Source organism: Acomys minous (assembly GCF_964271855.1).
Source record: "Acomys minous genome assembly, chromosome: 12".
In the NCBI taxonomy this organism is placed as follows: domain Eukaryota; kingdom Metazoa; phylum Chordata; class Mammalia; order Rodentia; family Muridae; genus Acomys; species Acomys minous.
In genome coordinates this window covers 13,542,196-13,564,388 of record NC_140493.1, presented here as the reverse complement: position 1 = coordinate 13,564,388, position 22,193 = coordinate 13,542,196, and the positions used below count along the sequence as shown (strand labels likewise).

At 50.6% G+C, this 22,193-nt stretch overlaps 1 protein-coding gene across 3 annotated transcripts; it reads right to left on the bottom strand.

The window, feature by feature from the left end:
• Positions 1-1,532: 1,532 nt before the first annotated feature.
• On the bottom strand, positions 1,533-17,448 carry DENND6B (DENN domain containing 6B). Of its 3 annotated transcripts, none has more exons than XM_084802930.1 (21): positions 12,743-14,630; positions 7,574-7,612; positions 7,458-7,500; positions 6,853-6,965; positions 6,033-6,113; positions 5,430-5,535; positions 5,269-5,348; positions 5,106-5,168; positions 4,819-4,874; positions 4,468-4,554; positions 4,059-4,181; positions 3,864-3,959; positions 3,673-3,767; positions 3,488-3,553; positions 3,094-3,158; positions 2,900-2,989; positions 2,736-2,789; positions 2,276-2,385; positions 2,067-2,169; positions 1,907-1,981; positions 1,533-1,823 (listed from the first exon to the last, which is right to left on the bottom strand). In XM_084802930.1, exons 1-21 carry the CDS (start codon positions 12,917-12,919, stop codon positions 1,701-1,703), a joined length of 1,845 nt encoding a protein of 614 aa, XP_084659056.1. In that variant the 5' UTR covers positions 12,920-14,630; the 3' UTR covers positions 1,533-1,700. The 3 variants fall into 3 exon arrangements, 2 of the variants coding, with proteins under 2 accessions (XP_084659056.1, XP_084659057.1); XR_014783462.1 differs by having other exon boundaries at positions 1,771-1,823; positions 2,075-2,169; positions 12,743-17,448; XM_084802931.1 differs by lacking the exon at positions 4,468-4,554 and having other exon boundaries at positions 12,743-14,613.
• Positions 17,449-22,193: the final 4,745 nt, after the last annotated feature.

Here is a 22,193-nt window from a genome sequence, read left to right as displayed (position 1 = left end):
GGGCCACTAAGACCTGGCCACTGTACACCTGCATAGGAAGCTGGGCACGCCAAAGGCACAGTTTGCAGACTCCAAATGGCTAACGCTCTGCTGGCCCCTCAGCCTGAGGGCTCCAGCTGTCACAGTGGAAGGTGCCATATTTCTAAAGATCCCTTACAGGCTTTGGGTGGTGAGGCTGGCACCTCCATGTGTGTGTGTGTGTGTGTGTGTGTGTGTGTGTGTGTGTGTGTGTGTGTGTGTGTGTGTTAAGGTCTCCACCTTGACCTGCTTCTGCTCAGTTTTCTGACTGGTCACACCCTTGGACTCTGCATTAAACTGACCTAGCTCTGGATCTCTGTGAGTTCGAGGCTAGCCTGGTCTACAAAGCAAGTCCAGGACAGTCAAGGCTACACAGAGAAACACTAAACCAATTTGCTTTGCTAGCACACCTTTAAAGCATCCCACTATCTAACCCACTCTCTGGGAATGCGTTCTTTCCCTGCTACTGCCTCACACCGTCCATTGTCTGAGGAGTCTAAGGGGTCAGGAGACCCACCTATAGGTTTCTGAAACTTGGTTTGACTACAGCTCTGGGTCCACACTTCAGTCTGCACCTTCCCGAGGGCCCTGATACTGTGTTGGGTTATAACATTGTAACTCATTGGGGAGAGGAAGGCGGCACTACACAACAGTATCTAATCCAGTAAGGGGTGAGACAGAGCCAGCACAGCATCCTCCAACATTTGGGGACCAGGATGTGGTTCGAAATGTCATTTTTTTTACTGCTGAGACAAAGGTGGTTTGGGGGTGGAGGGGCTGAAGCCAGGATAGAGACTTGGAGAGGGAAGTGTGGCAGACTCAGGCCCCTGGGACCACATGTTAGCCCTTTCCTAGGAAGAGCACAGAACAGTACCTCCAAGAGACACCTCTAGCTAAGAGATTGGCTGTGCCCGAACACAGCATCAGGTTACAGCCCAAAGCCTCCCAGGCTTCAAGACAAGGCACAGACACAAGGGGGAAAGCTGGAATATTCTCTGGCAGCCTGGGTGAAATGCTTGGAGCAGGTGTCCAGGGGGCTGTTCCAAGAAAAGGAACAGGGACTGTGATGAGGATCTCAAAGAACAGCCTGAGCTTGCTTTCCCAAGTGGAGTGACAGGCCCAACCCCATCCCGCACTCTCACCCTGACCAATCACAGCAGGAAAAAGGCTTAGGTCCTCACAGGACAAAGAGCTTCTGCCCTCTCCAGTAGCTGCCTAGACAAAGTACCCATCACTCCCCCAGAAGATGGCATGAGCTGTAGAGAGGGGCTGCCCTTGGCAGCTGCCTCCCTCCATCCTGGGCTGGGAAGCATGCTGGGCTAAAGGACCCCCAACACAAGACATCCTGGAGTGTGGGCAGATGGGAGCCAGGAGGGGGGCGGGTGGTGAAGGCACCTACATCAGTGAGGGTTACTAAGCCCACTCCCACCTCCAGCTGTGGAGGACAGGTGGGGCCCAGGAAGGAGGGAGGCAGTGCCAGCACAGAATCCCCCAATAGTCAGGGACCACCAGACTGTCATTCCAAATGTCGTTTTACTGCTGGGACAAGGGTGGTTCTGGGAGGGGGCTGAAGCCGAGGTAGGAGCCCAAGGCTGGAAGCTCCAGCTTGGCAGAGGCCGGCCCTCAAGGAGAAGGGAACTTGGCAGACTTAGGCCCCCAGGACCACACAAGCGGGCCCTGTCCTAGGGAGGGCACAGGACTGCTTGCAGGTCCTTGGGCAGGGAGCCAATCACTGTATCGATGTACAGCTGAGCCCGCTGCAGTGTCACCTCCTTCACAGGGAGCTGGTGGCCCTGTGCCCGCACCTAGAGGGACAATGATCGTAAGGGGGTGGACACACTGCTGGCCTGGCAGGGTGGACGCTGGGCAGTATGAGAAGGTTTCTCACCAGCTTCTCCCTAAGTTTCAGGACTAGGTCCACCACTTCCACCTCCGACTTGTCCTTCATCCAGGCCTCGATGCTCTGTTAGGGACATTTCAGGCTCTTTTCACCAAGCCTCCCCTTCACCCCGGGCCTGTGCTTAGCCCCTCCCTTTGCCTTCCCTCACCGCCTCACAAATAGCTTCCAGGTGCAGAGCCTCCAGCTTCTGGGCCATTTCTTTGTGTCGTTGCCGATACCAGCCATCGAAATGGGGGGACTTGAAAAACCGCCTGTGATGGATGGCAAGGGGCAGCTGAGGAGCTGTCCTAGTGTATACTGGGGGAGGGGGTGGGGGGGACATGTGCCTACAGCGGCCTGTGCTAGATGTATTCCCACCTGTAGAGGCCCAGCCAGTCGCCCTTGAGGATGCAGGTGAGCTGGGGTCCAGCATGCTCCAGGCTTCGCAGGAAATCATCCTGGCGGAAGGGGCAGATCTGGGGGGGGCTCTGAGACAAAGTTGTATGAGCTGGGTGCTAAAGAGCACAGGCACATTAGGTAGGTCCTACCTTTCAGAAGGATGGGACCCACCTCCAAGATATATCTGAAGACCTTCACCCTGCTTGGGGCAGATCCCTGGACAACCCTTTAGGAGTTCTGCCCGTGCCCTTCCTTGCAGTCCTCATTTCTCTGCCCTGGGGAGGGGGGATGCTTGGCAGGCACGGAGTCAACTTTGTGCCCCGGTGGCTGTGGCATCTCACGGCCGCCCTCTCTGTTCTATGTGGACAACTGCCTCAGACCCTTCCCTTCTTGGAATGGGGACAGAAGACAACCCTCCCCAGAAGTTCCTGGACTCTACCTTCCAGGGTGTAATGCTCTTCTGCAGTGGCATGAGGCTGGCCATGTAGTGCTCCTGAAGAAAGGTAAGGGACAGGCTGTGATTGTAGTCATAGCCTCCGCTGTCACTACCCCCTTACTCACTCTCCCTCATGCCCATTGCTGGCACACGCCTGCTTGTCTCACCAGAGGGATGATGAAACTCTGCGTGAGCTCCAGGAGGTGTCGCCTCAGCAGGGCACTTAGCGCATCCCATGGCCGCTTCTTCTGTACGCCCTGCAAGTGGAAGCAGGGGAACCGGGTCTCAGCACTGACTGGTACCCTGCATCCTTCACACCTCACCAAGTGCCCACGGCCAGGCCCTACCCTATGGCCTGTACCTTGAGCAGTCCTTTAAGCAGTGCTTTGTCCCGGTGGAGGTGGGCAGTGTATGAGGTGTAGAGGCCTGACAGGAGGTCAGAGCTGTGGCTGTCCGTTCAGTCTCCCTTCCACACTCCCACAGCTCTACTGACGATGAAGACGGCTGTCTGATCTGCCTACAGCCCCATTCCCTTGACAGAACCTGCACATCTCTCACCCCATCTGTCCCGAGACTCAAGAGACCTTGCTAAAGAAGACATTGTCCTGTCCCCCACCCCCCACCCTCCTGCCACCATGGGGCCTGAGTAGAAAGAAAAACAGAAGGCCTGGCTATCACCACTGGAGGGATCTACCAGGTGCAGGACAGGCCTTACCAGAGTAGATGGGGCTGCAGCCCAAGAAGGGGAGACAGACCTGGCTTGGTGTCAAGGGTCTTCAGCCGAGAGGGTTTTTTAAGCTTGACCTGCTTAGGAAGGTCCCCTGTGAAATACACCCAGTAGGGAAGGCTCAGCACCCACGGCTCTGCTTAATGTGGACTCTGAGGCGTTCGGTACAGAAGCCACTTAGGTCCCAAGCAGGTGTGGCCCTGGATTTCTTACCTGACATCTTGGGCTCCCCGATTCGGAGGATGTGGGGCCAGTGCTGGAGTGTTTTGATAAAGAAAGGGTTTGTGACTCCCAGGACCACGTTTGGTCTAGAGAGAGAGAGAGAGAGAAGAGAAGAGAGAAGAGGCAGAGAGAGGCCTAGGGGAGGTGGTGTGTGAGAGCGGGAAGGGAGGACATGTACTTACGGAGCCTGTGTTCGTGTTGTTAGCTCCTTGAATTCGCTGTCGTGAATGGTGAAGTAGGGGCGGAAGTCGCAGCAGAACTTCAGGGGCTGTAGGCAGCTGTATGTGGGGGAGGGTGTGGGGGGAAGGGCAGCAAGGAATGTGTAAGGCTGGGGTAACCAGGCACAGCCATGACAGTCTAGTGGGTAAAGTCTGTACCTGGTCAGGGCTAGCACCAGCTCTGAAGACACGTCAGGAGAGGGTGCCAGGACCACTAGGGGCTCCCCAAGGAGCATGAGCTCCCACAGGGTCTGCACGTGGGTCAGCACTGGCCGGAAGCACCTGGTGCAGGACAGAGCAGTTGGGGCAGTCGGACAGCTTTGTTACAAAGGTGCTGTGGCGAGCATAAGACACTACCCTTCCCAAAGACAGCAGTAAGGAGTAAAGAGACACCAAGACTAAGTGGTGTCACAGGTCCTCAGAGTCACCCATGTTTTGATAGACCACCTGAGCTAATGCTGGCCTGGGAGGCCTGACCTGGATCCTGCCTGTGAGGGGCTGGGAATCCTGCTGGAGATCCAAGGCCCCAGGAGGGACTGCTAATCTAGGGTTCTGCTATTCCCATTACCTCTTATGCCTCCAGACTAAATCCCCGCCTACTGTTGGGCCCAGAATGAACAACATAATCTCAGAGTCCAGGCTCCCTTGAAGACACCTAGAAAGGCACAAAGGGGCAGCCTCAGAAAGCAAACATTTCCCCGACATCCTCCCTGGGCTTAGACCCTTCCTTGCCCACTGTATCCATTTCCTTTAAGTCAGATACTTGGGCACAGGTTTCTTCTTCCTTGCAAGTGTCTCAAGGGTCACTCAGACGAGCAGCCTCTCTTCGTTAAGATGTGCCCTCTATGACATACACACATGGGTGTCTGACTGTGTGTAGGCTCCCTCAGAGGAGCCTGTGGTACCCTACCGGGCTCACCTAAACAGATCCAGTTCATGGACACTAGTGAGGACGACCGGGGCTGGCAGCAGGTTCTGAGAAGGGAAGGGAAGGGAAATCAGACCAAGGTGCAGCCCCTGCCCCCTGCCGTTCCCTTCCCCCCACCCCAGCACAGGCTCCTTAATGAAACCCCTCTGGCTACCACCATGGCTTTGCCTGGGCTTGGGCACCCACAAAATAGGCTGGTGAGGAGACAGAGGAGCTAACCATCCAGCCCAGGAACAGACCTCAGGCTAAGGCCCAGCTCCCTCGGCTCTAGGTCCCACCTCTTGGTCACACCGCTTTGGGGGGTTGGAATCCAGCTTGTCCACCCTGGATGGGATGTGCACCTGGGGAGAGAGGAAGCAGTTGCCGGGAAGTAGGGTAGAGTGTTTCCGCCCCCCGCCCCCCACCAACACCAACATTGCTTACTCTTCAGTTGGCCCTCACCTGAAAGACAACTCCCATGATAGGTAGGTTCAGGGTCTGCCCGGGCACGGGGGCTGGCCATTGGTCAATCTCATTACAAACTGTGGACACAGGTGGCTGATGTCAGGAGCCCTCCCAAAAGGCTGAGACGAGCCAGTTGGCCACGTCTGACGGCCACTCACCTGCTTCCAGACAGGGTGCCAGCTTCTCAAAGTACTCAGGGGCGATCAGGGTTAGGAGTGACTGAAACAGCCGGACAAATGGCAGGCGGGACACCAGCACTAAAGACTGTGATGATGCAGGGCCGATCAGAGGGCATTCGGCTACAGACATCACTCCTATAATTTCAGGAGCCCATGGCAACCCCGAAGCCACGCTTACTCAGAGCTGGCCAGGGCAGCACGTCCCCGCCACCCTATCAGACAGCTGCCACAGAGTAGCCTAACTGTGTTTCAGGAACGGACAACACAAAGCCTGGTGTCTGTGCCATAGGGTAGATAACCAGAGATGGCAGCAGGGTTGGGACTGAACCCAGGGCCTGCAGAGGGAACTGTGAGCTGGCTACTTCCTTACCCTGGGCTGTGCAATGAGACCAGCAAGGCTTGAGGAGCTGGGATATTCTGGGCCCAAGGACAGAAAGTGCCATACTAGACACGGAAGGGACTTCGGGAAGTACTGGGCGCAGTGGTGGCTCCTCCTCGGTCCTGCTAGCCAGGTGGGCTACGCTAGCAGTCCACCATTCGCTTCCTCTGCACAATGCTATCTCACAGTGGCAGGCAGCTTACCTTCTGGAAGTAGCCTCTCTTCATAGAGCTGTCCTTCACCTGCCTGAAGTACACATAGCCCAGGTAGTGCGCTGGCTCCCTCTGTAAAGAGTGCAGCGTTAGCCATGCCATACCTGGGGCATCGGCTAGATCCAGGGTGACATAAACAGAAGCCGTAAAGGAGGAGGAAACCTATAGCCAGGCATGGTGGCACACGCCTCTTCTAATCCCCGCACTCAGAGCTAAGGTTGGGAGGCAAAGGTGGATCTCTCTTTGAGTTCAACGTTAGCCTGGTCTACATAGTGAGTTCCAGGACAACCAGGGTTATGTAAGAGACCCTGTCTTTTAAAAAGACGGGGTAAGGGGAACCTAAGAATCCAGATCTTGGAGATACTTGTCCCTGAGACTAGGACCTGCCCTCTGCCTACCGCAGTGGGACCTAGGATCCCCTAGTTCAAAAAGTGGGCTAAACCAGTCAAGGGGACATGTGCTGATATATAGAAAGGACTTAGTAAATATGAGAGTTCCCCGAGGCTCCTGAAAGGCCCTGCAGACTTCTGCGTATTAAGCCACAGCTTATTTAACCGCATAGGTGCCCGGCAAAGGAGACATGAGGCACAAAATCAACTTTAGTGATCCTGGTGAACCCCATAAAAGCTGGGTTAGGTGAAGATCCCCAATACAGGATCATCAGAGCTTAAAAAAGTCACTGACCTCACAGGATGGGCCTGGCTAGCACTTCTACCACAAAAAGCCCAAGGGCCTTAAAGGGATGTTCACATCTAGGAGCCCCCAGCAAAGGGAAAGAAGACACAACCCAGAGAGATTTCCCACTAGTCACCTGCAGTGCCAAGGGGGCCTTGCTGTTGTAAGGCCTGTCATCAACATGCCAGAGGCTCCTCTGTCCTCCACACTGACGCATACGGAAACTGAACTGAGTGTCTCCAAGGCATCCTGAAAAGAGGCAGTCCCACCACACATGTCACAGACAGGAGACTCTCCTTCCACTGTAAGGGGTGAGGAGCATGGTACAAAGGGTGCGGTTGGGCTGGCCTTTGCTGGCACCAATGCCCATTCAGGGGGAAAGCTGCTGTGTTTCCCAACAAGGCTCCTATCCTGATCCTACACGCCACATGAGGCTCTTGGAGTGAATTCAACACAGAGAACCATCCTCAGTTTCCCTGTGGGAGCCTGGCTCAAGCTGCCTGGGACACTACACAGTGCTCACCTGGTAGCTGCTGTGATGAAGGCGACCAGGCTGCCCAGATATGTGGCTTTACATGGGTTTTTGAGAACCTGGTACCCTGCTGCTTCTGGGGCTCTGGCAAAGCCTCAACCTCATAGTATCCTGTACACCGCTGGCCAGGGCTCCATGGTCCCGTTTGTTGTTTAATACTTTTCAGCCCCAAAGCCAATGTCCAGTTCAGGGAGGGTGGGGCCACCTACCTGAGTGGGAGTCTGGAAAGGACAGGTAGCAGATGCTGCTTTTCTGAAACAAAGAGAGCCCAGTGAGGGCTGGCTCAATCCTGGGGACATCCAATCCCAAGAAATCCAGAACCTACCTCCTTGTCTGTGAGCCGGAAGTCACTTGGGTAGACTAGCTGCAGGGAGAGACAGAGCATTTGGTGATCCTGCCAGTGTCACCTCTGTGTGAGGTGACACCAAGACAGTTCAGTGTTGGCTGGGGGGGCCCATCACCTGACCTTGGAATGACCTTCTCCTTCCTTGTATGCTATCTTACATCAGGCCCTCCTTTTCCTTGACTCTGCTCCATGACCTTCAGTCCTAGTGTATGCTACGTTTGCCTGCTAGTTTCCCATCAACTTCATACTAGCTAGCTAGAGTCATTTGGGAGGAGTGACTCTGGTTGACAAAATGCTTTCATAAGACTGGCTGGAAGCTAGAGAGATGACTCAGCAGCTAAGAGCACTGTCTGCTCTCCCAGAGGTCCTGAGTTCAATTCCCAGCAACCACATGATGGCTCACAACCATCTATAATGAGATCTGTGCAGGTATACATGCAGATAGAACACTGTATATGTAATAAATAAAATAAATCTTAAAAAAAAAAAAGACTAGTTGGTAAGCAAGTCTACAGTGCATTTTCTTAATTAGTGAATGATGTGGGAAGGCCCAGCCTGCCGTGGATGCTGCCACCCTTTGATGGGTGGTCCTTGGAGACATAAGAAACCAAGCTGAGGACGGGCATGGTGGTACACGCCTTTAATCCCAGCACTCAGGAGGTAGAGGCAGGTGGATGTTTGTGAGTTCGAGGCCACCCTGGTCTACAAAGAGAGTCCAGGACAGCCAAGGCTACACAGAGAGACCCTGTCTCAAAAAACAAAAAAACAAAACAAAACAAAAGAAACCAAGCTGAGAGCTGGTGTGGTGGTGCACGCCTTCAATCCTAGTCCTTAGAGGCAGAGGCAGTGAGACTGAAGAAGGGGCTGTTTCAGGTGACCCCTCCCCCCAAAAAATCTAATATAAGCGAAGGCAAAGCCAGCCTGGTCTACATAGTGAGGTTTAGGACAGCCTGGTCTACATAGTGAGTTTTAGGACAGCCAGGCTACAGAGTAAGACCCTGTCTCAAACAAACACAAATTATGTGTACATATGTGAGCCCACGGGTTCATGTGCACACAGGAACCTGTGGAGGTCGGAAAAAGACGATGAGCATCCCTAGAACTGGAGGTTCCCGGTCTCACTGCCTCCTTGTCATCCTCCTCTATCTCACCAGCAACGGTCTCTGCCTCCTGAGTGCTGGGACTAAAGGTATGGGCCGCCATGACTAGCCTGATACACACGTTCTAAAAAACAAGCACTTGGAAGGCAGAGGCAGGAGCATCTCTAAGTTCAGGGCTAGCCTGGTCTACAGAGAGAGTTCCAGCACAGCCAGGGCTACACAGAGAAACCTTGTCTTGGAAAAACAAAACAAAAAAACAACAACAAAAAGAAAAGAGGCCAGGCGTGGTGGCACACACCTTTAATCCCAGCACTTGGGAGGCAGAGGCAGGTGAATCTCTGAGTTCAAGCGCAGCTTAATCTATATAGTGAGTTTCAGGACAGCCAGGGCTACAAAGTGAGACCATGCCTGGGGGGGTGGAGGGGGGTGCACGGGGGCCGGGCATGGTGGCGCACGCCTTTAATCCCAGCACTTGGAGGCAAGAGGCAGGTGGATCGGATCGCTGTGAGTTCAAGGCCAGCCTGGTCTCCAAAGAGAGTCCAGGACAGCCAAGATAACATAGAGAAACCCTGTCTTGGAAAAAAAAGAAAGAAAGGAAGGAAGAAAGAAAGAAAGAAAAATTCCCAGGCAGTGTGTCTCATGCCTTTAATCTCAGCACTTGGGAGGCAAAGGCAGGTGGATCTCTGGGAGTTCTATACCAGCCTGGCTTACAGAGCAAGTTCCAGGACAGCCAGGGTTATACAGAGACCCTGTCTCAAAAAAAGGGGAAAAAAAAAATCCAAAACCACCATCAACACCAGAAACTGTAAAGGAGTTCTGAGACAGTGAAAGCTGCCTCCTGGGAGGGTATGGACGCTACAGTAAAGGATTTCTATGGGCTTATTGGCCAGAGGACAGACCCCATAGGCCTCTGAGTTGAGCTGGATCATTGAGTTTAAAAGGACTGAGATGGCAGAGCCAGGCCTTTTCTTCAGCTGCCCCGCATGTACCAAGACCCTCTCCCCTTCACTTTAAAGCTAGATAGCCTGTCTTGCACAAAGGCTCAGGTGCCCCCATCTGTAGAGGGCTGCCCTGCGAGGTTGCTGAAGTCCCTTGCACAAAGGTCCAAAACTACTTACCCTCTGTTTCTAGCAAAGCTAACTCCTGCAGGGCAAGAGCCTACATTCCCTTAAGCTTTTATGAACCGTGAGCTGAGTTAAGACACAGCAGGACCTGTCTGGTAATGGCTGCTCAGAACTTGACTGAGAGTCGTGGACCACTTTTTGCCTTCAATTCTATTGGCCTTTTGAGGGAGGGGGTCACCTGCAACAAATTTCTTCAGTCTCACTGCTGCGTCCTTATCATCCTTACTCAGCTGAGCCTGGATGAATCTCCGGGCCATGGCCTGTGTCTTTCTTCCATGTGTCCCATGCCACAATCAATCCTTGGCTTCACATGACTCAGTCAGGCTGAGCTGTGAATGCAAGGATGCAAGGCAAAAGCTCTGCGGAAGTCTGCAGGACTCTGCACTTCCCTGAGATGTCAAAGGGTGAGGAGGAAAGACAAAAGGCAAACATGATGAGGGTCACATGCATGACTCACCGCACAGACTCGCTCCTGAGTTACTTATCTACTGTCAGACTTTAGTCAGCCGGGCGGTGGTGGCGCACGCCTTTAATTCCAGCATTCAGGAAGCAGAGGCAGGTGCATCTCTGAGTTCATGGCCAGCCTGGTCTACAAAGAGAGTCCAGGACAGTTAGGGCTCTGTGTAACAGAGAAACCCTGTCTCAAAAAACCAGAAAAAAAAGGAAGGAAGAATGAATTAATACTTTAAATCTCTAGTCTCTCAGAGATTAGCTGGGCCTTAGCATTCCCCACCCACAAAAAGGTATGCTGAAAAACGGGTATGGTGGTGCCCGCCTTTAATCCCAGCACTCTGGAGGCAGACGGATCACTGTGAGTTCAAGGCCAGCCTGGTCTCCAAAGCAAGTCCAGGACAGCTAAGGCTAACACAGACAAACCCTGTCTTGAAAAACCAAAACCAAAACCAAAATAAATAAATAAATAAATAAGGGGTATGCTGCACCAACTGTCTCAAGGGTCACTTCAGCCTTACCTCAGTTCACTCATAACCTCTCAGCTCTCATCAGTGCCTCTGACAGTGCGGATCTGCCTCTGAGATAACCGCACCACCTTCTGTGGTGGCCAGCTTTGTGTCTTTCAGAACAGACATTATCTTGACTGGCTCTGCCAAAGGCCTCACTGAGCCTGTAACATTTTCTCCTTTCTCTTTTCTTTATCTTTCTGGTGTGTATGGGGGAGGGGAGGGAGCTTTTTTATTTGTTTTGGGATTTTTGAGACATGGCTTCTCTGTGTAGAGAAACTCACTTTGTAGACCAGGTTGGTCTCGAACTCATAGCAATCTGCCTGTCTCTGCCTCCTGAGTGCTGGGATTAAAAGGCCTGTGCCATCAGGCCTGGCTCTTTCTGGTGGTTTTGTGGTTTGGTTTTGTTTCCTTTTTTTTTTTTTCTTTTGAAAAGAAAAGTCTCAGTATATAGGCTTGGCTTGCATGGAACTCAATATGTTGACCAGGCTGGCCTTGAACTCACAGAGATCAGCCTGCTTCTGCCTCCATAGTCAATGACCATCTTTCTTTCTTTCTTTCTTTCTTTCTTTTTTTTTTTTTGAGACAGGGTCTCTCTATATTAGCCTTGGCTGTCCTGGACTTGCTTTGTAGACCAGGCCTTGAACTCACAACCATCTGCCTGCCTCTGCCTCCCCGAGCACTGGGACTAAAGGTGTGTGCCACCACACCCAGTATAATGCCATCTTTTTTTCTTGTTCTTCCCCCCCCAACCCCTTCCCCCCCCCCCTTTTTTTTTTTTTTTGGTTTTTCAAGACAGAGTTTCTCTGTGTAGCCTTGGCTGTCCTGGCCTCACTTTGTAGACCAGGCCGGTCTGGCCTCAAACTCAGAGCGACCCACTTGCCTCTGCTCTCAAGTTGCTGGGATTAAAGGTGTGCACCGCCGCCACCACCTGGCTTCCCCTTTTCTTTCTTTAGACAAGGTCTCACTCTAGCTCGGGTTCCTCTGGGACTCGCTATGTAACCCATATTGGCCTCAAACCCATGATCCTACCTCAGTCTCCTGAACACTGGGGTTTGCATGCACCACTATGCCTGTCTGATATTTTCATTTTATCTAGTAGAAGAGAAGATGCCTTTATGTGTAGGTGGATGCGTGGGACAGAGGCCTTCAAACCACAGGAAGACAGACCACATCAAAAGCCTGAGGCCCTGCCCAACCGCGCACAGCTGGTGACCAGATGCCAAAGGTTGAGAAGTGCTCAAGACAAGAGGGGCCAAGCAGGGCTTCCCGGGGTCTGCATCTGATTCTAATTCTAAGAAGAATGCCACAGGATTTTCAGCAGAGAAGGCAACTATGGGTGACACTGGAGACTGCAGCAGACCCCATGTGAGACCTGGGGGTTTCGGGGAGACTGATCCTAAGGGCTCAAGCTTGAGCAACCAAAGAGCAGGCGGTATTTCTGCCTCTTTGGGGGAAAGGGCCACGTTAGATGCTGCGTAGGATACATTGATGGATAGGCAGTTAGGCCTTTAGAGACCTTCCTCTGCCTGCCTGGGAAGCGCTCCTGGCGCTCTGAGGAAGAGGCTCCTCTTTGGAGAGGTGACAGGCGGTGGGAAAGAGGAGGTCGCTAAGCTAGTCACTCACTAGTCGAAGGAAGTAGGGGAAAGGTCAGCCTGAGGGTACAAAGCATTCAGTGAGACTCCTAAGAGGACCCTAGACCAAGCAGGAAAGGCTACAGGCGTGGAAGCCATGAGGCCTGCTTCCTGGAGGGTGGGCGTCCCGGGTAGAGAAACCGCGCGTTGGGGAATTGGAGGAAAGGAGCAGCAGGGGTGCCAAGCGAGGGAAGGGAGGAGCGTGGGGGGTGGGGAGGGGCATCGGGAGAGGAGGGACGTCCGGAGAGGAGGGGCGTTGGGAGAGGCTCAGGCCGCAGAAGGAAGGACACACTGAAACGCTTCTGCCGGGTCGGCCAGCCCAGCCGCTCACCTCTAGCGCCTGGCCCAGCTCCAGATCGAAGGTGACCACGCACACGCACTCCAGCCAGGCAGAGAAGCGCGCCCACGGTACCGCCGAGGCCCGCTCTACGCGGCCGGAGGACGTGGATCTAGTCGCATCTAGTCCTCCGCCAGGTTGCCGAGGCCCGGTGCCCACCGGCACCTCCATGCTGGTAGCTCCAGCGGTCCCCGCACGTTGCGGGGAAACGCAGGGGTTCACCTGGCCCGCCTTGGAGCAGTCGAGCTGCCACCGCAGGCCCAGAAGGGCCCCTGGAGCAGCCGCGCGCCCCCTGGTGCTAGAGGTGCCGTCTGCCCTGGGGCGTCGCCTAACGTACCAGCGAGAAAGGCCCCAAGCCTGTTAGAAGGGTCTGGAGATGGTGGCGCTCCCCGATAATGGAGGTGGTGCGACCACGGGCTGGCCAGTAGGGGCGCTAGTGCGGCACTGCATCTGGAAGGCGAGCAAGGGCGGGTCCTGATATCGCTGGTCCCCGGCTGGAGTCTATGGGGCTTTGGGCGTTTAGGGGTGTCTACCAGGGGTGTCAGACGGTTTTGCTTCTTTGGACCACATAGAATTGTATTGGGCCACCCAAGGGTATCCAACCAGGACGAGGGTTGTGAGCATAATGTTCATTTTGTTTGTCATCGGTTCACGACCTTGTCACCAAAGAGTAAATGCTGGACAATCGCCGAAACTAGTTACAAACCTCAAAAACTCAACACTATAATAAAAGTGTGAAAACCACGGCCAGCCTGTGGTGGCAACATGCCTTCAGTTCCAGCACAAAACAAAATATGAAAACTACAATGTTTGGGGCAGGAGAAATGGGCTCAGCAAGGACGGAACATGGGCTGCTCGTCCAGAGAACTCGGGTTCGGTTCTCAGCACCCACATGGCAGTTCACAACCACCGGAGCTGCACTTCGGATTTGATGCTCTCTTCTGACCTATACGGGCGCCAGGCACATGCACACACGTGGTGCCCAGGCAAACACTCTAAAACTAAAACAACACATCAATGTTTTTAAGTTTCCATTTTTTGTGTCTGAGTGTATAGATCTTCTGTAGTGCACTGGGGTTCCCTGTTCAGGTTTGGACACCACCCAGCCATTTTTACTGAAGGCTATTCTAGCTGAGTTGGCATGTCTGCCCCAGACCCACCCCTACTCGAGCCTGATGTGCCCGCTTACGCTACCAAAAAGGCAGCCTGGTCAACAAATGCTGCTGCCTCGGGAGTACCGTAGTTTGCTGGCCCTAGCTCCAAGGCCAGGTATATGAAAGGGTGAATTTAGAACCAAGGGACGATGAAGCAGGCTATAAAGACAGGAAAATTTGGGCGGTGGTGGCACACGCCTTTAATCCCAGCACTTGCAGGGCAGAGATAGGTGGATCTCTGTGAATTCAAGGCCAGCCTGGTCTACAAAGTGAGTCCAAGACAGCCAAGGCTACACAGAGAGAAACCCTGTCTTGAAAAACAAACAAACAAACAAAAAAGAGGAAATTTTGGGGGGATGTGAAAAGGGGAGTGGAGAGATTTCCTCCTCTTCCCACCTCCAACACAAGTAACTACTGCTTAAGGCCTTTCTCTCTTCCCAGCTGTAAACCAGAAATTTCCCAGAAATCCCATTAAAAACCTGGTTTACTGGCTGGAGAGATGGTTGAGAGTTAAGAGCACTCACTGTCTGCTCTTCCAAATGACCCAGGTTTCAATTCCCAGCACCCACCTGGCAGCTCACAACTGTCTGTAACTCCAGTTCCAAGGGATCTGACACCTTCACAATAATGCACATAAAATTTTTAAAAAAGTAAACAGAGCTGGGCGTGGTAGCACACACCTTTAATCCCAGCACACAGGAGGCAGAGGCAGGCGGATCGCTGTGAGTTCGAGGCCAGCCTGGTCTACAAAGTGATTCCAGGACAGCCAAGGATACACAGAGGAACCCTGCCTCAGGGGGGAAAAAAAATGAAGGAAGGAAGGAAGGAAGGAAAGAAACCTGGTTTACAGGGAAAGATACACAATCTCTCCTGCAACTTTAGCAGCTTCTGGTTTTCCCTTACCCTCCAAGGCATTCTCAGAGCTACCTCACCCACCCTGCTTATCAAAAGTAGGGAGGAAGTATTGGTGATCTGTTGAGACGATACAACTGAGAGCCATCAAGATGAGAGACATGAGCAATGCAAATCACCTGTAACTCCCCCTTACGGGGCCCATAGCTATGGATTTGTGTTACCCACTCCTTGAGAAGCCTACACCCATGCATGCTCTTGGATGTATCTTGCTTTCCCCCAGCACACGACCTCGTTTGAGACAGAGTCTCTCTATGTGGTCCTGGCTTGGGTGGAACTTAATATGTAGATCAGGTTCATCTTGAACTTGTAGAGCTCTGTACCTCTGTTGGGATTAAAAGCAGCCACACTAAGCGCTCTCTCTCTCTATCTCTCTCTGTTGTTTTGTTGTTGTTTTGTTTTGTTTTTTGATTTTTCGAGACAGGGTTCTCTCTCTGTTTTATGTGTTTCCTCTGCCCCTCGAGCACTGGGACTAGAGGTGTGCACGCACACACACACACACACACACACACACACACACACACACACCCATCACCACTGGGCTGCTTGTGCTTTAGCCTATATTAAAATATTCCTGTTAAGCCCCAACTCTTACTCTGTTCCTGAAGTAGGAGGAGCAGAGTGCTGATGGAGATGAGGGTGAAGACATTCAGCCTTAGTGTATTGCAGTTTTACACTTCATTGTCTTAGAGCCATCTTTTGGGGGAGGTGCAGGGTTTCTGTGTGTAGCCTTGGCTTTCCTGGACTTGCTTTGTAAACCAGGCTGGCCTCCCCAAGTGCTGGGATTACAGGCTTGCAGCACTGCACCCTGCTTTTTGGTACATTCATTTATTTATTTATTGTTAATTAATTATTTTATTTGGGTTTTTTGAGACAGAGTGTCTCTGTAGCGTTGGCTGTCCTGGACTTGCTTTGTAGACCAGGTTGGTCTCCCACTCAAAGGGATTTGTCTGCCTCTGCCTCCCGAGTGCTGGGATTAAAGGAGTTTGCTACCAGTCCCGGCACCACAGTTTTTGTTTTTCGAGATAGGGCTTCTTTGTGTAGCCTTGGCTGTCCTGGACGCACTTTGTAGACTGGCCTCGAACTCCCAGTGATCCACTTACCTGTGCCTCCCAAGTGCTGGGATTAAAAGCGTGCGCCACCACTACTTGGCTTTGATTTTGTTTTTTCAAGACAAGAGTTTCTCTGTGTAAACTGGCATGAGCCATTGCAACCAGCTGGTGTTTTTTTTATCTTTTAAGCTCCTTCCAAAATTACTGACTTAGACCAGACTATCACAACAATCTCTGAGGGTTTGTTGTTGTTGTTTTTCCAGATAAGGGCTGGGTTGTCCTGGAACTTTGCGCTGTAGACCAGGCCGGCCTTAGACTCAAGGGGATCCACCAGCCTTTGCCTCCCTAATGCTGGGATTAAAGACCTGTCTCACCATTCCCCGGCTTCAATATCCAAGTCGCAAGTGCTTTTTTCATGTATGTGGATTTATGGGAAGGCCAAGTAGATCTCAGAAACACACATGATCAAAGCGGAAAAGGTTGTAAAGCCCACCAACACCTTTTTTGTTATCACAGTGGTTCCCTGACTTGTAATTGCCTAGAAATTACGCACAGACAGCCCATCTGCTGGAAGCAGTCATGAGGTTCCAACCGGGGATTGAGTTTATGGTTATTTATGAGCTACGAAATCATTATCTTTTCCAATTACCAAAGTTTGTTGAATTTAAGATAATTATTATTTTATAAATAAGAAAGCTGCTACCAACTGCAGAATCGTAAGCAAGCCAAGTCTCTGAGAGGACTAGTTTTGCAAGTTTATTCACAAGACCGTCAAATGTAGAGAGGAGAGTTGGTGTCAAGTCGGCTTTCTCCGGGATAGAGTTCGGTTGGAGTCTTTATTGGCTGAGATTGGGAAAAATAGGAAGTGGGGACGATCCATGAATGTGCAGCTAGCTAAACATCATGCTGCCATCATGACTCACAGGCCAGAGGTATTATCTGCAGCTTTGAAATTGGTGATTGCCTTTTAAGTATTAAAAAAAAATAGCTGGGCAGCTGGTGGCACAGGCCTTTAATCCCAGTACTCCGGAGGCAGAGGCAGGGGGATCACTGTAAGTTCGAGGCCAGCCTGGTCTACAAAGTGAGTCCAGGACAGCTAAGGCTACACAGAGAAACCATGTCTCAAAAAACCAAAAAATAAAAATAAAAAATAAAAACGGCGAAAAAACACACCTTGTCATTTCCAATCTTATTGGAAAAACATTAGCATCATTACGTATGTTCATATTTAATACATATAGGTTTTCATAGATACCTTTCATGAGCTTACAGAATTTCCTATTCATCCCCTGTCTGTAAAGGGTATTTATCATGAACAACTTTAAGTTGTAGGAAATGCCATTTCTGCCTTATTGTGATAATAATGTGCGGGTTTTGTCCTTTATTAACATAGTGTGCTGCATTGAATTTTGTGTGCTAAATAGTGGGATAAACTCCATTATTCTTGGTACATAATCCTTTTTATATGCTACTGAATCTTACTCTGGAGCACTTCATTACTGTCTTTGGGGTTAGATGACCTCTGGTTTAGCTACTATTTTAGCTCTGTTACAATGCAGCTTTTATTAACAGGTATTAATTGTACAAAGTAGTGTTGTTTTTTGTTTTTGTTTTTTCCTTGATACAAGGTGTCTTTGTAGCCAAGGGGCCTTTATCTAGCTTTGCAGCTGAGAATGACCTTGAACTCCTGATCTGGCTGCCTGTACTTAGCAACTGTTGAGATTACAGGTGTGCTCCATCTGACTGTGCCTACCAAATTAGTGGTTTCACCATGATGTTTTCATCTATCTATCTATCTGTTATGTCAGGTGACACCTACACTCCTCTCCCCCTGGCGTCCTTCCCAGTCCCTAGTAGTCGCTCTTCTACTACATGCACATCATCTTTTTTTTTTTTCCTCCCAAGACAGGGTTTCTCTGTGTAGACTTGGCTGTCCGGGACTAACTTTGTAGATCAGGGTGGACTCGAACTCACACCGATCTACCTGCCTCTGCCTCTGCCTCTGCCTCCTGTAGATCATCATTTTTTTTTTTTTGGCTTTTATAAAGTCAAGGAAATTTATTTCCTGAGATCATGACACAGGAAGTCAACGCCTAGCAGCTGTGGAGCTCTGGTGTGAAGGTCAGAGTGCTGACTACATGCTGGATCATCATTTTTGAAACTTCTATGAAAGACTGCATATAGCCAGACACACACTAGTCTCTGAGAGGACTAGTTTTGCAAGTTTATTCACAAAACCGTCAAATGTGGAGAGGAGAGTTGGTGTCAAGTCGGCTTTCTCCAGGATAGAGTTTGGTTGGAGTCTTTATTGGCTGAGACTGGGAAAAATAGGAAGTGGGGACGATCCATGAATGTGCAGCTAGCTAAACATCATGCTGCCATCATGACTCACAGGCCAGAGGTATTATCTGCAGCTTTATAATTCCAGCTCTTGAGAGAAAGAGGCAGCGGGAAGATCTCCAGGTTCAAGGCCAGCCTAATCTACATAGTGAGTTCCAGGACAGTCAGGGCTACACACAGAAACCTGTTAAGTTTCAAATGGCTGAGGTGCCTATTTAACATTATCAAAGTGGACCTGGCTTCTAGGTTCTCTCTACCTCCTCAGTCCCCACCTGATATGCCTGGCTTACCCCACCCTGTACCCACAGAGGCTGGGCTGTCCTTCCCCAGAGCATCTTCCCTATGTAATCCAGCAATTACCAGGGCATCGGTGGCCCACGCCTTGAATCCCAGCACTCAGGAGGCTGATCTTTGTGAGTTCAAGGTCAGCCTGGTATACAAAACAAGTCCAGGACATCCAGGGCTAAAACAGAGAAAGCCTGCCTAAAACAAACAAACAAAAAAACAAGCCGGGCATGGTGGCACACACCCTTAATCTCAGCACTTGGGAGGCAGAGGCAGGCGGATCTCTGTGAGTTCGAGGCCAGCCTGGTCTACAAAGTGAATCTAGGCCAGCCAAGTCTACACCGAGAAACCCTGTCTTCTCAAAAAAACAAAAGAAAGAAAAGCAAACAAAGAAATCCAGCCATTTGGGTTCCCCACCCCTTTTACACCTTTGGCCTCCTGGCTGCTACACCTGGTTCCTTTCTTTACCCTCTCCCTTCCCCCCCCCCCCATAACCTAGCTCAGTCTGATCACATTGACTCTGGACTCATTGAGATGTCCCTGTGATCTATTATGAGTTGTTGGCTATAAACTTTAATGTTGTTTTGCCTTAATATTGGTGAGTCATTCATTTTTTTTCTCGCCGTTTTTATGGTTTTCCTGGTTTTGGTCCACAGCAATTTGATTATGGTGTATGCAACCGTGGTTCTTCCTGCATTCACCCTTTTTGGAGATTTTGTGGCTGGGTCTGTCTTGAAACAGAAACACCATGGCTCTTGAGGGGAGGACAATCCAGGCCACCACTAGCCTGTTTTGATGGCGATCAGAGACAACATTAATTTCATATCACAGCTTTGCTTTCTCCACTTTATTGGTGAACAACTTTATTTCATTTTTCCAAGACAAGGTTTCTCTATGTTAGCCTTGGCTGTCCTGGACTCACTTTGTAAACCAGGCTGGCTTTGAACTCACAGTGATCCTCCAACCCTCCACTGCCTCTGCCCCCCAAGTGCTGGGATTAAAGGCATGTGCCACCACACTCAGCCTGGTGAACAACTTTTACTTGATGCTCTTAGAAGTAGAGTTCACCAGCTGGGCATTGTGGCTCATGCCTTTAATCCCAGCACTCAGGAGGCAGAGGCAGGCGGATCGCTGTGAGTTCGAGACCAGCCTGGTCTACAAAGCCTGTAGAGGACAGGCAAAGCTAACACAGCGACACCCTGTCTCAAAAACAAAAACAAAAAAACCCCAACCAACTGCCGGGCGGTGGTGGTGCACGCCTTTAATCTCAGCCCTTGGGAAGCAGAGGCAGGTGGATCTCTGTGAGTTTGAGCCCAGCCTGGTCTACAAAGTGAGTCTAGGACAATCAAGGCTACGCAGAGAAACCCTGTATGGAAAAACCAAAAACCAAAACAAAACAAAACAAATCCAACCAACCAAAACAAAACAAAACAAAAATGCCAGGTTGGAGAAATGGCAGAGGACCTTGGTTCACTTCTGGGCTCCCACATGGTAGCTCACAACTGCCTATAACTCCAAAATCTGAGACCCAGAAACATATATGCAAGCAAAACACCAATGCACATAAAATAAAAATAAATTAAAACAAAAACAAAAACAAAAAAAAAAACCCAAACAACTGTACTTGGAGAATAATCAAAATAGCCAATGGCAGGTAAAATGACTGCTGGAAATGTGTACAACATCGTTTCAAAGTTCCGTTTGTTTATGTGTATGTATATATTCCTGCTGCCATGTTCATGTGGAGGTCAGAGGGCAGTCAGTTCTCTTTTTCTACCATGTGGGTTCTACAGATCAAATTCAGATCGTCCGGTTTGGCAGTGGTTGACCCTACCCACGGAGCCACCTGGCCAGCCCCAAGAGCAACATCGTTAGCTGGACATGCAGTTGTTTCGTTGTTGCATGGAAAGATGTCCACAGAGCTGACTGTCCAGTTTTCTTCTTGCCACATCTGCTCCAGATCCACCCACTATATTAAGTTTCAACAGGAGAAGCCCTGTGGCTTCGCAGGTGTACTCTCTACCTTGCTTATGTTGTACAGTTGCCAGTGGTACGGATAGGTCATGGGTCAGTCGCATCCTCATCAGGTGTTGGTACTTCCCACGGACTGCCATCCCTGACGGCGATTCCCACTGGTACTCACAGGCAGCTCAGTGGGTAGCGTTCATCCTTGTTTGCTCCTGGCTGTCCTGGACTCGCTTTGTAGACCAGGCTGGCCTTGAACTCACAGCGATCCCCCACCTGCCTCTGCTTCTCCAGTGCTGGGATTAAAGGCGTGTGCCACCACTGCCCGGTTTGAAGAGGTTTTTTTTTTTTTAAACTTTATTTTATGTGCATTGGTGTCAGATCCCCTGGAACTGGAATTACAGACAGTTGTGAGCTGCCACGTGGGTGCTGGGAATTGAACCGTGCTCTTTTGGAAGAGCAGACAGTGCTCTTAACCACCGAGCCATCTCTCCAGCCCCGAAGATGTATTTCTTTTCTTTTCTTTTTTCTTTTATTCTTTTTTGGTTTTTATTTTATTTATTTTTTATTTTTTTATTTTTTGGTTTTTCGAGACAGGGTCTCTCTGTGTTAGCCTTGGCTATCCTGGACTCACTTTGTAGACCAGGCTGGCCTCGAACTCACAGCAATCTGCCTGCCTCTGCCTCCTGAGTGCTGAGATTAAAGGCGTGCGCCACCATGCCCGGCTCTTTTTTTTTTTGTTTGTTTGTTTGTTTTTAGAGACGGGGGTCTTTCTATGTAGCCTTAGCTGTCCTGGACTCTCTTTGTAGACCGGACTGGCCTTGAACTCACAGTGATCCGCCGCCTGCCTCTGCCTCTGCCTCTGGAGTGCTGGGATTAAAGGCATGCGTCACACCTGGCTGTTTATTTGTTTTGATGGCATAAGATTTTGATAAAATTAAGCGGGTTGGGACAAACACCTATAATGCCAGCACTCAGGTAGGAGATCCTGCATCTACCTCCAGGCCAGCCTAGTCTACAAAGAGAGTCCTAGACAGCAAGGTTACACAGAGAAACCCTGTCTGGGGAAAAAAATGTTTTTTTTTTTGTTGTTGTTGTTGATAAATTGTGCAGGCTGAGCCAAATTTGTGGCTCATACGTTTAATCCCAGCACTCAGTAGGAAGAGGCAGGTGGATCGCTGTGAGTTCGAGGCCAGCCTGGTCTACAAAGTGAGTCCAGGACAGCCAAGGCTGCACAGAGAAACCCTGTCTCAAAAAATAAAATAAAAATAAATAAAATAGAAAAGAAAAGTTGGGCAGGCTGTCCTTGAACTTGTGGCATTACCCTACTCTTTTCACACCCACGCTGAATTCATCAGCAAACCTCCTGTTCCTTTCAGTTCAGTATCTAACCTGTAAGACCAGTTTCTCTCATCTGACTCAAAACAGTCTAAATGGGCCCCCTACTTTTCTCCTGGAAGCACTTGCTGCAGGCCATTCAGCACAGTGTTCAAAGGGAGCCAATTAAAATAAGGCAGATCCCATCTCTGACCTCAGGGCCTGCTGTCTAACTGAAGATGAAAGCCAGGAATCCTTGCTGTTGCCCACAACACTATTTGGGCTGTGATCTCACTTTATCTGCTCGTTTTATTTCACTTCAGTCATGATAACCTCCTGCCCCAGGTCAGTCGCCCACACAGTCGCTGTATCTTCTCAGGCATCTCCCCTTTTATTGCTATGCTTGCTGACTTGCCTAAT